The sequence below is a fragment of the Channa argus genome, chromosome 5 (genome assembly GCF_033026475.1).
Source record: "Channa argus isolate prfri chromosome 5, Channa argus male v1.0, whole genome shotgun sequence".
Lineage (NCBI taxonomy): Eukaryota > Metazoa > Chordata > Actinopteri > Anabantiformes > Channidae > Channa > Channa argus.
In genome coordinates, this window is record NC_090201.1 from 12288696 (window position 1) to 12301177 (window position 12482).

Below are 12482 nucleotides of genomic sequence, written 5' to 3' on the forward strand. Positions count from 1 at the left end.
AGACAATGTGAAAATTACAAATAACATACAAGGAAAAGAAAAAAACTAGGGACAACGTAAGAATGGCATATAAAACACAGATGCAGGTGGGGAGTTTGTGGCAGTTTCAAAATAATTACTTGTATACTTAAAGTGCAGGGTGTGTGTTTTTGTGTGGGTTCTAGGTTCTAGCTCTGTAGTGCCGTAGGAAATACATCCGCTGCTGAGTCTTTCTGATGATGGAGGTAATGTTGTTCTCCCACCTTAAAATCATGCGAGATAGTAGACCCCAAAAATTTAAAGAATTTCACAGTTGACAGAGGCCTGGAGGACTCACAAGCGCACCAGCACGCTTCCCTCACCTGCATCTCCTCTGAAATTCATAGACAGCTATTGCTCCCCCAACCAAGATCTCAAAATAAGTTTCTGGATGTAAGAAGACTGGCGACAAATTACGTGAAATGGATTGTGTGATATTACGCAGGTCATCTCTGGTGTTTCTAATTGACTTAGAGAGGCCTAATACACCGAAAATACATAAAAATAGACAAAGTCCTAGAGAGCATTGGACCAAGGTGGCCATCCATGATGCCCTTCTTAAAAAGCTCTTTTACAGAAGACAACAGATTGAGTGAATAAAAAGAATATAAAATTTTACAAGGTACTTACCTCTGATAAGAGTTAACATCATCACTCAACCAGTCTTCAAAAGCTTTGTCACTAGATTTTGCAGAGTTTTTTCCAGGTCCTCCAGAGCTTAATAACAGAAACACGAATTCATGCTCTGTTGGTTGATATGACACCTAAGTTTGTTGTATGTTTACACCTCCCCCACTCTTACCGATGAGAAGATGAAAGGTTGGACTTAGGTTGAGGAGATGTCCAATTTCTGGCAGGAGATGTTTCAATGGACCACTCCTTACCCTCTGCTAAAGTTGAAACCTGTGATATGCAGTACAACATAAAAAGAATGAATTATTGGGATGAGCAAGAGACATAGCATGTAGAAGCAACGAGTCTTACTTATGCTCGGCTCTTTCTAGACAATCAAGTCACCTTTCGTATGAAGCCATTTGTTCTATCCATTAAATGTTGCATTTATTTACAGATAACTATACATAATTCATATTCACAATAAAAAAAATCTATCATCTACGATAATCAAAGCTTACCTAACAATGGTTAACTTTGTTGGAAAGTAATTTAACTGATGTCTTCAATCTGCAATTAAGTGAAACATCACAGACATTTGGGTCTGCACCGCTCACCTTGTCCCTGAAGAGAGCAGCAGCTCGGCTGTTGTACTTCTCCTGTAATGTCCAGTTTGGATCATAATCATCTTGGAGTTCAAGAAACAGGCGAAATTTTCCATTTCCCCCTGCTTTCATTTTCTCAAGCTCGAGATCCTTCCACTTGTCCATGGTGACAGAGCGCACAAAACTGTAAAATGGGCAAAAGAGAAAAAATAAAGTAGCATTTTTGTAATTTTCTAAATTAATTGTATGGTCTGGAATTACCATGTGCTAAAATTGTTAATGGATATCCTCTTTTCACATGTAGTCTGTTAGCCTGCAGCCTGGTTTCTGTCTGTGCTATTGTTGTCCAAAAAAGATTGAAAACATACCGGCCAGACATACTGCTCCATTGGGTTACGTGTCTTCATTCAAAAGTGTGTGAACAACATGATTTTAAATTAGAATTGCTCTGAATCAGCATTGCTTAATACAAGATCTCTATTACAGTTATGCTTATACACATCAATTTGCGCAATACATCCATCAGCCAAAACAATACCACACCATTTAATACAAAAAATGTATATGTTTTTAATAAATATTATGAATAAATAAATGCTGATGTATTAACCACCTATCTGTTCCACCTTTACCACCAGGATTCTTTAACCATCTTTAAGCTGTATGTTTTTCCAATTACTGTACATGTTTTGCCATAATTACCTAAATCAGTATTATTTAAAATACACATTTTCTTAATGGAATACTTTTACTTTGTACTTTAAGTAAAATGTAGATAATTTACTTAGTACTTATACTCAAATAAAAGATTTGAAGTGGTGCTTGTAGGAAAGAATTTTCTTAGGGCCAATACTTTAATTAAATATGGAGTTTGTGTATTTCTATTACCTCTGTGCATAGTGTTTCAAATTTGGCTATATGGGGCAGTTCAGCCACGAATGCTCAGAGTGGCTATTCCAACCCCTTTCCACCATACTATAATTAGGAACACCGGTGTTAATGTTATTAAATTAACTATTAACTAAATATTAATGGGGTTTTTTTTGTATACAAGTATCTGTTTTTTCTGCTGCACACTGACACAGACTGAAAATGAGTAGAGGAGATTCATTTTTGGTGCCTCTGTTATATTTTGTGGACAGTCTTTCATTGTTATGCCAGAAATAAAAAGGTACATATTGACTTCTCTGAGCTAAGTTGTTGGTAAACCCAGTATGGGAACACATAATACACCACATACACATTGCTCATAAGGGGTCCATAACATATTATTTACATTTAGTTATTTGGCAGATGCTTTTATCCGAACTGAGATGCAAAGCAAGCAAAAAACAAATAAAAATTGGAGTCCCCATAATCAAGTGCATGAAAAAAGGTAGCAAGAACCAATCTTTTTTTAACTTGCAGAGCAATGTCAGCTTTTTGTCTATATTAAAACCCTAGCTTTAACCTACACATTCTGTTTAAATGTAAGATAATTATTAAGGCCATATGCCAAAACACTTATAACCAGATACAATCTCAACTTTTTCCCCATTTGCTGTCAGTGTGTCAATCATGTCCATCAACTTTGTTTCTTAAATTAGAGTTAAAAATAATATAAATAAATAATATCAGTTAGGCAATGATGAGGACTTTGAAAGTTGTCCTGGTGTCTACGGAAAGCCAATGCAGAGATATGAACAGTGGTGTGATATGTCCTTTTTAGGTGATCAGAAATAAGACCTGTTGCTAGATTCCGAGTCAACTGGAGGGGTTTTATTTATTCCTGGAGTTAGCCCTGTAAGCACAGCATTGCAGTAGTCAAGACAAGATAAGACCAGTGGCTGTACACAGAGTTTAGTAGCATACAGAAGAAATGGAGGGTCTAATATTTCTGAAACTGTAGAGAGCAAATGTGCATGCCTGAGAGTGAGTGTAGACGTAGTCTGTGAAGCTTAGTTGGTCGTCAATAATGACCTCCACATTATTAGCTAATTTTGTGGAGAAAGTCAATGATCATTAGCTTAGCTGATGGCGTTCCAAGAATATCTTAAATGCCCACACCCTGAACTGACAAATATATCTATGCTCAGTGTACATCTCTATTAAGTTATATTTCAAATCTTCTTAAATGAATGAGTAAAAATTGCAACCAGTAACATTACCCAATGTCTGAACGAGAAGTGTGAGATTAACATATACCAAATACCAAATTTGAATGTATCTATGCCATAATGGCATAATTCACGTCATGGTTCTTACCTGAGATGTACTCCTAGACCCCTGTGTTTGCCAGAGCATTCTAGACAAATCCAGATTCCATAGGTCACACTAACCCACTGAGGGTTGAAGGCTCCACATTCAAAACATAGCTACAAAGAAAACACAAGACGTTGGACAACTAATGAATTTATGCACATGTAAAACAAGCGCACTATTTTACTTTACTTTTACTTTAGTAAAATAGTGTCACCTCTATTGGGGTTATACTATTTTGACTAGGAACTGAATTTCAGTTACATGAAAGATGCTTTGAGGACTTACATTATTCTCATCTTGGGTTCTCACTTCCTTTAGAACTCTTCTGGTCCTTGGACTCGCCATATTATTCCACACTAAATGAGAAATGCATAGTATGCTTGTAACTACTGTATTTTATTATTAACTCAGATTATAAAAATTCATTTAAATCAGTTGAAAACACCAAATCATATTGCTAAAAATGTATATTCCTGAACCCAACATTATTTTACAGAGAAACACCTTAAACAGCAGAGCTCTGTTTCTCATATTGAAATATCATATTCCTGCTATAATACCGTTTCTAAGGAAAATACACACTAAAATAAAATATACAATTTTTAATAGGTAAATGTAACCAATTTCTCCAAAAGGCGAGCATGAGTAAGAGAAACCACTTTAAAGATGTGATCTAAAACAATCCTCTACCTGCTCCACATTTAGCATCTTTGTCTGACATTAACTGTTATTTGCCAGGAGAGTGAAAGTAGCAAGTAGTAGCAACAATGGGAAGTTAAACCTCCTAAAATTTTAAAAGAAGTCTATAATAACTAGAAAATGCACTGTGAATGCTTCAGTAGTAAAAGGATTTTCCAAGCAAAGCTAAAAAAAAAGCTGAACTAGAAAAAGTATCAAACAGGCTTTTATTTTTGAAAGCGTGCTTCCTGTCTGTGTGTCGACTGTAGGTAGATTTCACCACAAACTCATTTTAGCATTTACATGCTAACATGTTGAAATAGTATCAAAAAAGACTTTTATTTTGAAGGTCTGTTTCCTGTGTGCGTAAGGCTTGACCAAACACAATAAAGGTCTCCAATCTGAGTTTCAGACGGCACTCTCTAGTGGAGGTGATGAAAGTTAATTTTAGAAATATTTTAAAATATTTTTTGTCTAACTTCAAATCAACGTGCTGAATATGTTCTGCTGTGGGGACCCCTGAAGGGACAAGCCAAAAGCCGTTTATCTTTAGGATAATCTACTGTGAATGCTAATCTATACACGACATTATCAGTTACATCATTATTTGCTTTGTCTATAACATTTTTGAAAAATGCTATTACATTAACAATGAAAAATACAGAACATCCTCAAGATTTTTTTAAACATGTTTGACTGACATTGGCAACGACCTAGGCAAGATCTATAACTACTGCTTTACCTGAGATTTGCTTTTTTTTAAACTTCCTTATTCCTATTTAGACTGTAAATGGTAAATGGTCTGCACTTATATAGGCCTTTTCTACCTATTGGCACTCAAAGTTGGGACTTTTAAAAAAATATTAAAATATGCATTTGGTACCTAAGCTTTTATATTATCATTTGAATTATATGATTAAAATGATTAGGAATATTTAGAATAATTATAAGGTTGGTACGGCCTTAAGGCATACAGTATTAAGAAATGTCTAGAACTTGATATAAGTTCTATTCATTCGTTTATTCATTCATATGATGGAGCTGACGTAAATTGAGAAATGGAGACTTTCCAATCGTTTTGTCTGAACAACTGGCCAAAATGCACCAACATTTACAGTGATATCTTTAAGCAAAGAAGAGCCAAGACACAGGCTTTACACTGGAAAGGGTCTAAACTATAGTTTTGCCCACAAATGAATCCCATACCCAGATCATTCTACCTGTTTGAGATTAAAAACACTGATTATATTGAAAATTATTTTTTGGTCTAACTTCTAACATTGGCTGGGATTTCGCAAAAGCAGTAAGATAGGAGAATCTTTAGAAGAAGGGGACAGAAAAAAATAGCAAACCAAGCACTGTAAGTTTGGGGCCTTCCCAGAAACAGGCTCATTTAATTTGGTTCATATTCAGTAAGATAACAATTGAAGTTGTCATTTGTCCCAAAGAGTAACCCTAACGTTACTGGCTGTGGTGATTGATGTATGTAACATTTCATGTTGTCAAGATTCTTTACAAGCAGGGCATGATAATAATAACAATATAAACATCCGTTAAACACCATCTCTAAACTCATACCAATTTCAGTTTTGTAAGCAAATGTAAATCACTGACATTTAACAGATAACAGAAATGCAGTCGTGTCGAAACTTACTGACAAGCTACATTGAGTAACAATATATCGCGTCTCAAAGTGGATGACTTAACCGTGGTCTGATTCAGGTAGCATTAATGATTAAAACAATATTTCCGAATGGACCTGATAAAAAATTTTAATTGTTTTTTATTACCGAGTTAACCGAGTGGGTCGTTAGCGTTAGCTGCCGATGCTAACATTAAACTAGCTAGCTAACTGATCCGCTAACTTACCTGTCTGCGATTGATTTCTACGAAGAAACTGTATTTAACGGTTTGGCTCCGCATATAAATCCTATGAAAGCCTTTCTTCTGTCGCGGAGGCACAGCAAATATTGTGTTATCACAGACTGTGTCAAGCCGACAAAATTGTGCTTTTAAAATGGACAATCGATCTTAAATGCCGGTAGCCATGTTCCTGTTTGCATACGTTGGCATTGCAATGCATTATGGGAGCCCTCACCTTCTCCTCCTCCTCCTCCTCCTCCTCCTCCTCCTCCTTCTTCTTCTTCTTCTTCCTCCTCCTCCTACTTCTGCGTCTTACCTCTGTTCGATTTTGCTTCTTTTCTGACAGTTTGTTGTCTTTGCTTCCTTTACCGCTGCTGAGTGTGAACATTAACGTTAAAGTGTAGTTTACTTTTCTTTAATAGCGCCAAGTCATTAAAAATGCATAAACGAAGCGTAATTGCCGTGTGTTTGAAATTATTAAGTTCTCTGGGAAACATTTATCATGGAACCGAACAGAAAATGTCACTTTTGCACATTTGTTAATTTAATAGTGGGTTTTTAAGAATAAGGTGTACTAGTAAGTTATGCACTAGGCTCTTCATGGGCTATGCCAGAACACTAAACTGAACCTGAAGCTATTTAGCTATTGATAATTTTATTATTTACATGTGTATGTGTTACTGTGGAATGTCTATGGAATGTCTATAAGGAAATATAATGTTTTAGGTTGGTACCCATCCATCAGACTTTAACAACCCTAAAGTCAAGAAGGACATAGGCTATAAAAAAAATGGTTAACTGCCATCATAGAGTTGGATGATGGGAATAATATACAGGCCAAATGGGCCTTTCTTCCAAGAAAGTAAATGTACATAATAACATATTTTGTTTTTATAGCTTAAACAAAGCACAAAAAGCAGAATTTAAGTTTTTTTCCTGCTTGTGCTGACAATATCAGCCTAAAAAGATGCAAACCACCACCCCCTCCCTTTTTATTATTATTAATCCCACTTTTTTTACTTTTTTACTTGAATCAATGACATTGAAATAGGCATACAAGCAAGATTACATGTCATTTTTACTGTATGTGTGGCACAATTTAAATAAGCTTCACTGAGCAGAAAATTTATAATAAGACAAACAAATCTGCATTTTACATTTTGACTTGTGTGGTTAAGCAGTTATTGATTTGACAGCTTTAAACATGAACAAATATGCAAGTGATATCAGTTGATCCTCAGCAAACATTAAAACAAGGAGCCAGCACTGTCACACATCACTGACCCAAAAAGAAGAGAATTAGACAGTCAGCAGTTTTTAACAGAGACTGATCAATTGACAAACAATGTCTATTCAATTGTTAAATCCCTCTTAACCTAAAAAGTGTCTTATGTTATACCTCACTTGGATGTATGGCTAAACTGTGCAGAATCGTGTGAGAAGAGTTTTATAGAAACTTTCATCTTATGTAGGAGGACTGTGGTCACCATCACAAAGTTTGTTTATAAGCATGTAGGTGGGCTGTTTGGCCTTTTAGAAACATACCCTGTATCTCTTTTGCTTTAAGAAACATACCAAAACAAGTCCAGAACATCCATGAACATTTAGCTTCTCTGGTAAAACTAGTACCATTAATTTGTTCTTTTATGGCAAACACTGCCGTCCTGTGGTGGCAAGTCATGTTGCAAAAAGAACTTTTATCTCCGTATGTCAGTATCAGCTTCTCCTAGAGATGGTTTGCATAGTCCTCTCCATTATCCGCAGTGTCGACTGTTTTGGTGCGTTGAGTTTGCACCGAAGCGTACAGATCAGACATGGTGGAAACAGCATCTGTGTTGCCCTCATCCTCCTTCTCTGATACCACTGATGGCTCCTCTATATGAACTACATCTGAGTACTGTATCTGTGGAGAGGTGCGGCCAGTCTGCACCCTAGGGGGCTTCAGAGTGAGGTTGGCATAGCAGTCCTGAGTTTTGGACTGGAAAGAGAAACACAAACCCAAGAATATATCATCCTCAACAAACGCTGTGTGTGAAGGACATGTTTATAGAGAAAATGTTAGCAAAGTCCATGTCTTTATGCACAACATTTGCATTTTTTATGCTACTGCCACTTTCCTTTATCTGTAAAAACACCTATGAGCTGTTGGGATGTGTGTGAGTAAATAAAAGATGCAGAGAAGAAAAATGTACAGTAAAAGATCTCAATCTTTACCTGTGGGTTACGATTGACTTCTTGTGGATCCCTCAAAGATGAAGAGCCTGAGGGTGAGTTATGAGGATCAACCTCTGTGTACACAGTTGTGCCTGTGGAAAACAACATCACACTGTGGAACCGACACAAGTGTACACAGACACACACAGACAGACAAACAGGCAACAGGCACAATGCACTTACTTGTCTGCATGTAGCTTATGTTTCCATAAATGGGATTTTCTTCCATCTGCCTTGGGCTTCGTCTTTAATGTGTTGCCCAGAACATAGAAAAATATGTTTGTTTGTTTGTTTTTTTCATTTTCAGTTTTGCGATGACTTACAAAAAAGCCGACTATTTAACATTATTAGAATTTTTCTTGTGAATATTAGTAAATATATTATCTTCATACCTTCGCCCCAACTTTGGTCGACACGTCCCTTTTTCTGTTACAGTACAAAACATAGCATGTAACACTACACAGTAGCTCACAAGTTAGTGCCTAATTCAATCAAATTTACAGTATGTCATTACCTAAACCAGTATTGAAATTTTTTAAAAAGTGAATAATGTAATTACCTGAGAAAAATCTTGACATACAGCAAAGAATATTCCAAGATAGTGAAAGGACCAGCATTGTGCTAATGACCCCTAGGAGCAACTGTAAATTAAATGGCATACAATAAAAGTTCCAGCCTAGAGAAAAAGAGAAGGCCCATATTATTTAAGGATAATACAAAATTAGCATGATTATAGCAAATTGGAGCATGTTTGGCTTCTAAGACAACCAAAATAATTTTTTAATGAATGTGTTGTTCAGCAGCACTGACTGAATCTACTGTCAGCCTTGTCAGTGTAAGGCGAATGCTGCTACAAAAATCAAACGGGACATTTATTAGAAACAGAAAACAGAATTCATCCATCATCGATGCCTTCTTCTATCTTCTGCAAACGTTTTAAGGCTGATTAATACCAACTCATACTGAATGAATGGTGGGGTACACACCAAACAAACAACAATAAATCATACACACATTTACTTGTGCTTAGTCTAGAGCAGGGGTCACCAACCTTTTTGAAACTGAGAGCTACTTCTTGGGTACCGATTAATGCGAAGGGCTACCAGTTTAATAAGCACTTTTGAAATAACAAATTTGTTCAATTTACCGTTAATTATATGTTATTATATAAGGGGCGATATATACTCATGTGGTCCTTGCGGGCTACCTGGTGCCCACAGGCACCATGTTGGTGACCCTTGGTCTAGAGACATTATATGTATGTTTTGGCAGACAACATGTAAACTTTCTAAAAAAAAGACCACACCTGCAGTGAGGTGACACTGTAAACCTCTGTACCACCACCACAGTATTGCCCATGCTGAATTAAACAATGTTTATTGCAGTAGGTAAGGACAGTAACAAATGTATTTATTAATTATGTTTTATTTAACAACCAAGTGTTTTGTAATTACAGCACTTTAACACATATCCTTTAATAATTTTATTTTAATTTATTCAGCTAAGCTGGTAATTGTGTGAGTCTGAAACAAGGTTTTGAAAAATGTAAATTATTTTTGCCGGTTAGAGGTGTAAAGTTCTTCCACTAAAACCTTTGGACTATTTCCATCTCTGCTGGTAAAACAGGGCCATGAAGTAAATTATAGAAATAAGCACAGAAGTGTTGCCCTAAAGCAACAGATTTACACAGCCACTTTCTCTAGAAGAGCTGCTCAGATGTCAGCAGCAGAAGATGTGGTTTTACTGAGATGTTGCAGGCATGCATATGTGAGATGTGCGATTGTGCACTACAATAGATTTCGGGTGCAAGATCACATGCTCAGCAAAATATGCTGGATACATTTCCTACCTCACAAACCATTTTCAAAATGTGGTTTTAGTTGAACATACATTCCACTGAACCTGCATCACGTGACAGCTGGATTAAAGTAAAATACTGAAATCATTTGTTTTGCTACAGAACTACAGGAAACATGTATTGTGAAATATTTTGCAGAATATATCCACTGAAATAAGCTTGTCGTTGGTGTTTTTCTATTATTTTGTTTTTGACATTTGATTGGATTGTGTGAATACAGGGTTTTAATTAGATCTTGACTGGTCTGGTTATATCATTGTTTAGGAAATGTGGGTGTGAAAGTGTCTGACATTCAGGAGGCTGCAAAAGAAACCATTTTATAAACCTTTAATCTGTGTTTTCTTCTACTGACTGCATCAAGCCACACATGTTGCTGTATGTTAACTAACCAGCCCTTTAATAATTTCTACAGCCATGGCTGAAACTGACTCTCCTCTACTATTTTACCATAAATCCAGTGTACGGAAGAAGCCTCTAGCTGTTCAAGTTGCATCTCTCACACGCCTATTGATCTGACAGTGTTGTTTAGGTTCAAGAATGTCAAAAAACTTAGTCACTGACATTTTAAAATGCAAATCATCCTTTACATATCACATGTAAGTGATCATTTTAGGATTCTTACCGTCTGAACTTGTCCAATTGACACAGTCTGCCATGGCAATAAATGCTCTAACCAGGGTCCCTCGCTCTCTGTGTCCACAGTGTCTGTGATAAACAAGGATGTCTGTTGGGTGTATATGATTGCACAGTGTGATGCTCTTCAAAAGAAGAAAAAAAGAGTGCATTACAGGATGTGTGCTTCTGCAGAAAACCACAAATCTTTTTTTAGCCTGAAATAGGCATCAAGACATAAAGTACAAAGCCTGTAAACTTTTATTAAGGAATATCAACACAGTTTAATTATAACTGAGACAGCTTTCACTTAAATTACACGGAAGAAACTTTCTTAAAGTATCTTCTCACACACTTTATCTTACCAGTCAGCATCTACCTAAACCTCATTTTGTGATTTTATATATTTTTCCTTTGAATTATAACAAAGCTAAATCCCATTAAGCATTTTTACTTCCCTCAACATACAAGAGAACTCAATTTTCATATTGTCAAATACCTCATCTAAATGCAATAACAGTGCTGCAGACTGCTAGGACAAAAATCTCAGTGACAAGGGTTACACACATAACCACTGTGATGTTATGTTATGTTATGTTATGTAACCAATATTGGAATCAACATTTTAAAGCGCTTTGGATAAAAGCGCTATATAAGTGGCCATTTACCATTTACATGTTAAGCGTGTTCAGTGACAACAGTCAACATTATATTTTTATGAACATTTACACACAAGCCAGGATCCTATTTTGAGGTCTGCTTTTCACCATATTGTCATATAAGGCAAAAGTATAATCATAAAAGTTATATTTACATGGCAGAGAATTCTCAGTTTATACCATTTGTTTTATACTATTTTCCTCAAAGCCTGAGCATAGCCTGTACCAACATATGTATTTAGCCCGCCAGGTTCAGTGAAGTGCTGAGCTGCATGGTTTCCAACACCTCCTTCCCACGAATTAAACATGCTAGGTTTTTCACTAGCTGATCTGTGTGACTGAATAGAGCAGAAACCATTGTTCAAGTTTTGCGTCCTGACTAATAAACGAATTTAAAGCTAAATGACTGTTGGTGGGAGCTGGGTTATGACAGCAGTTAATTGGGCCCCTGCTGCTCCAACTATGCCTATTTGTCTGTCTGCTCATGTGAACCACTGTGCATCTGTGACTTTCCACTGGTTTCCCAGCAGTGATATCAGAGTTTACCTGTATTTAGCAGGTGTTTGAAACACCTCTAAGTGCATCTGCTTACACAGTTCATCCTGCTATCAAAAAAGAGCTTTTTAAACCATGGATAGTTTGTTTTTAACACATTAAGAGGTTTCATTGGTTAAACTGAGCAACAGCGACATCCTATGGTCTTTTGGTCTATCCACATATTTGTTTGAGTATATACACACTTGTACACACTAGACGAGGCCTAGTTGGATATGGTGGCGCCCTAGTGGGAAACTTTGTCCTACTAATTGAACAAAAAATGATTACTAGTTCACTAGTTAGAGCAAAAAGGGATACTAGTTGATTTATGAAACATTAAAACTAGTACTACTAGTAAACATTTTTCCTCAGTTAGTGCACCGGCATATCCAACTAGTTCGCACAAAGGTATGACGTAGAAGACAAAATGTGTGTTTGGACAATGTGGATACTCAATTCTCCAACGTCTCGCCACAGATCACCGTGCATGACACAACTTCACTTCCTCGGTGTGTAATCCAACCCACTGGAGCTTTACAGAGTGGGACCTCCCACACACACGCACGCACACACGCCGGGCGGGTC

General features: G+C 36.5%; 2 protein-coding genes across 11 annotated transcripts in view; both read right to left on the minus strand.

Moving 5' to 3' along the window:
- The window catches only part of arfgap1 (ADP-ribosylation factor GTPase activating protein 1), a 14566-nt gene extending 8326 nt beyond the window's left edge, over nucleotides 1–6240 (minus strand). For 8 of the 10 annotated variants that reach the window (XM_067504419.1, XM_067504418.1, XM_067504420.1 and 5 more), the window contains exons 1-6: nucleotides 6024–6240; nucleotides 3762–3832; nucleotides 3480–3589; nucleotides 1248–1419; nucleotides 821–921; nucleotides 649–735 (exon numbers count right to left, since the gene is read on the minus strand). In XM_067504419.1, coding sequence (XP_067360520.1) covers nucleotides 649–735; nucleotides 821–921; nucleotides 1248–1419; nucleotides 3480–3589; nucleotides 3762–3821 — 530 coding nt within the window. In that variant the 5' untranslated portion in view covers nucleotides 3822–3832; nucleotides 6024–6240. The other 2 variants (XM_067504422.1, XM_067504424.1) reach the window with 2 other exon arrangements.
- An 837-nt stretch (nucleotides 6241–7077) lies between these two features.
- LOC137128220 (signaling threshold-regulating transmembrane adapter 1-like) lies at nucleotides 7078–10835 on the minus strand. Its single transcript, XM_067506049.1, has 6 exons — nucleotides 10712–10835; nucleotides 8791–8907; nucleotides 8624–8657; nucleotides 8415–8476; nucleotides 8232–8323; nucleotides 7078–7995 (listed from the first exon to the last, which is right to left on the minus strand). The coding sequence occupies exons 1-6, from the start codon at nucleotides 10743–10745 to the stop codon at nucleotides 7744–7746; spliced, it is 591 nt and encodes a 196-aa protein (XP_067362150.1). The 5' UTR covers nucleotides 10746–10835; the 3' UTR covers nucleotides 7078–7743.
- Nucleotides 10836–12482: the final 1647 nt, after the last annotated feature.

Bases quoted from the DNA above. Each gene is read 5' to 3' on its own strand.
- LOC137128220 (XM_067506049.1), bottom strand. From the start codon at position 10,745: ATGGCAGACTGTGTCAATTGGACAAGTTCAGACG. The intron at 8,477-8,623 runs GTATGAAGATAA...AACACATTAAAG, and splicing joins CGACCAAAGTTGGGGCGAAG to ACGAAGCCCAAGGCAGATGG. The intron at 8,324-8,414 runs GTAAGTGCATTG...TGTTTTCCACAG, and splicing joins CATAAGCTACATGCAGACAA to GCACAACTGTGTACACAGAG.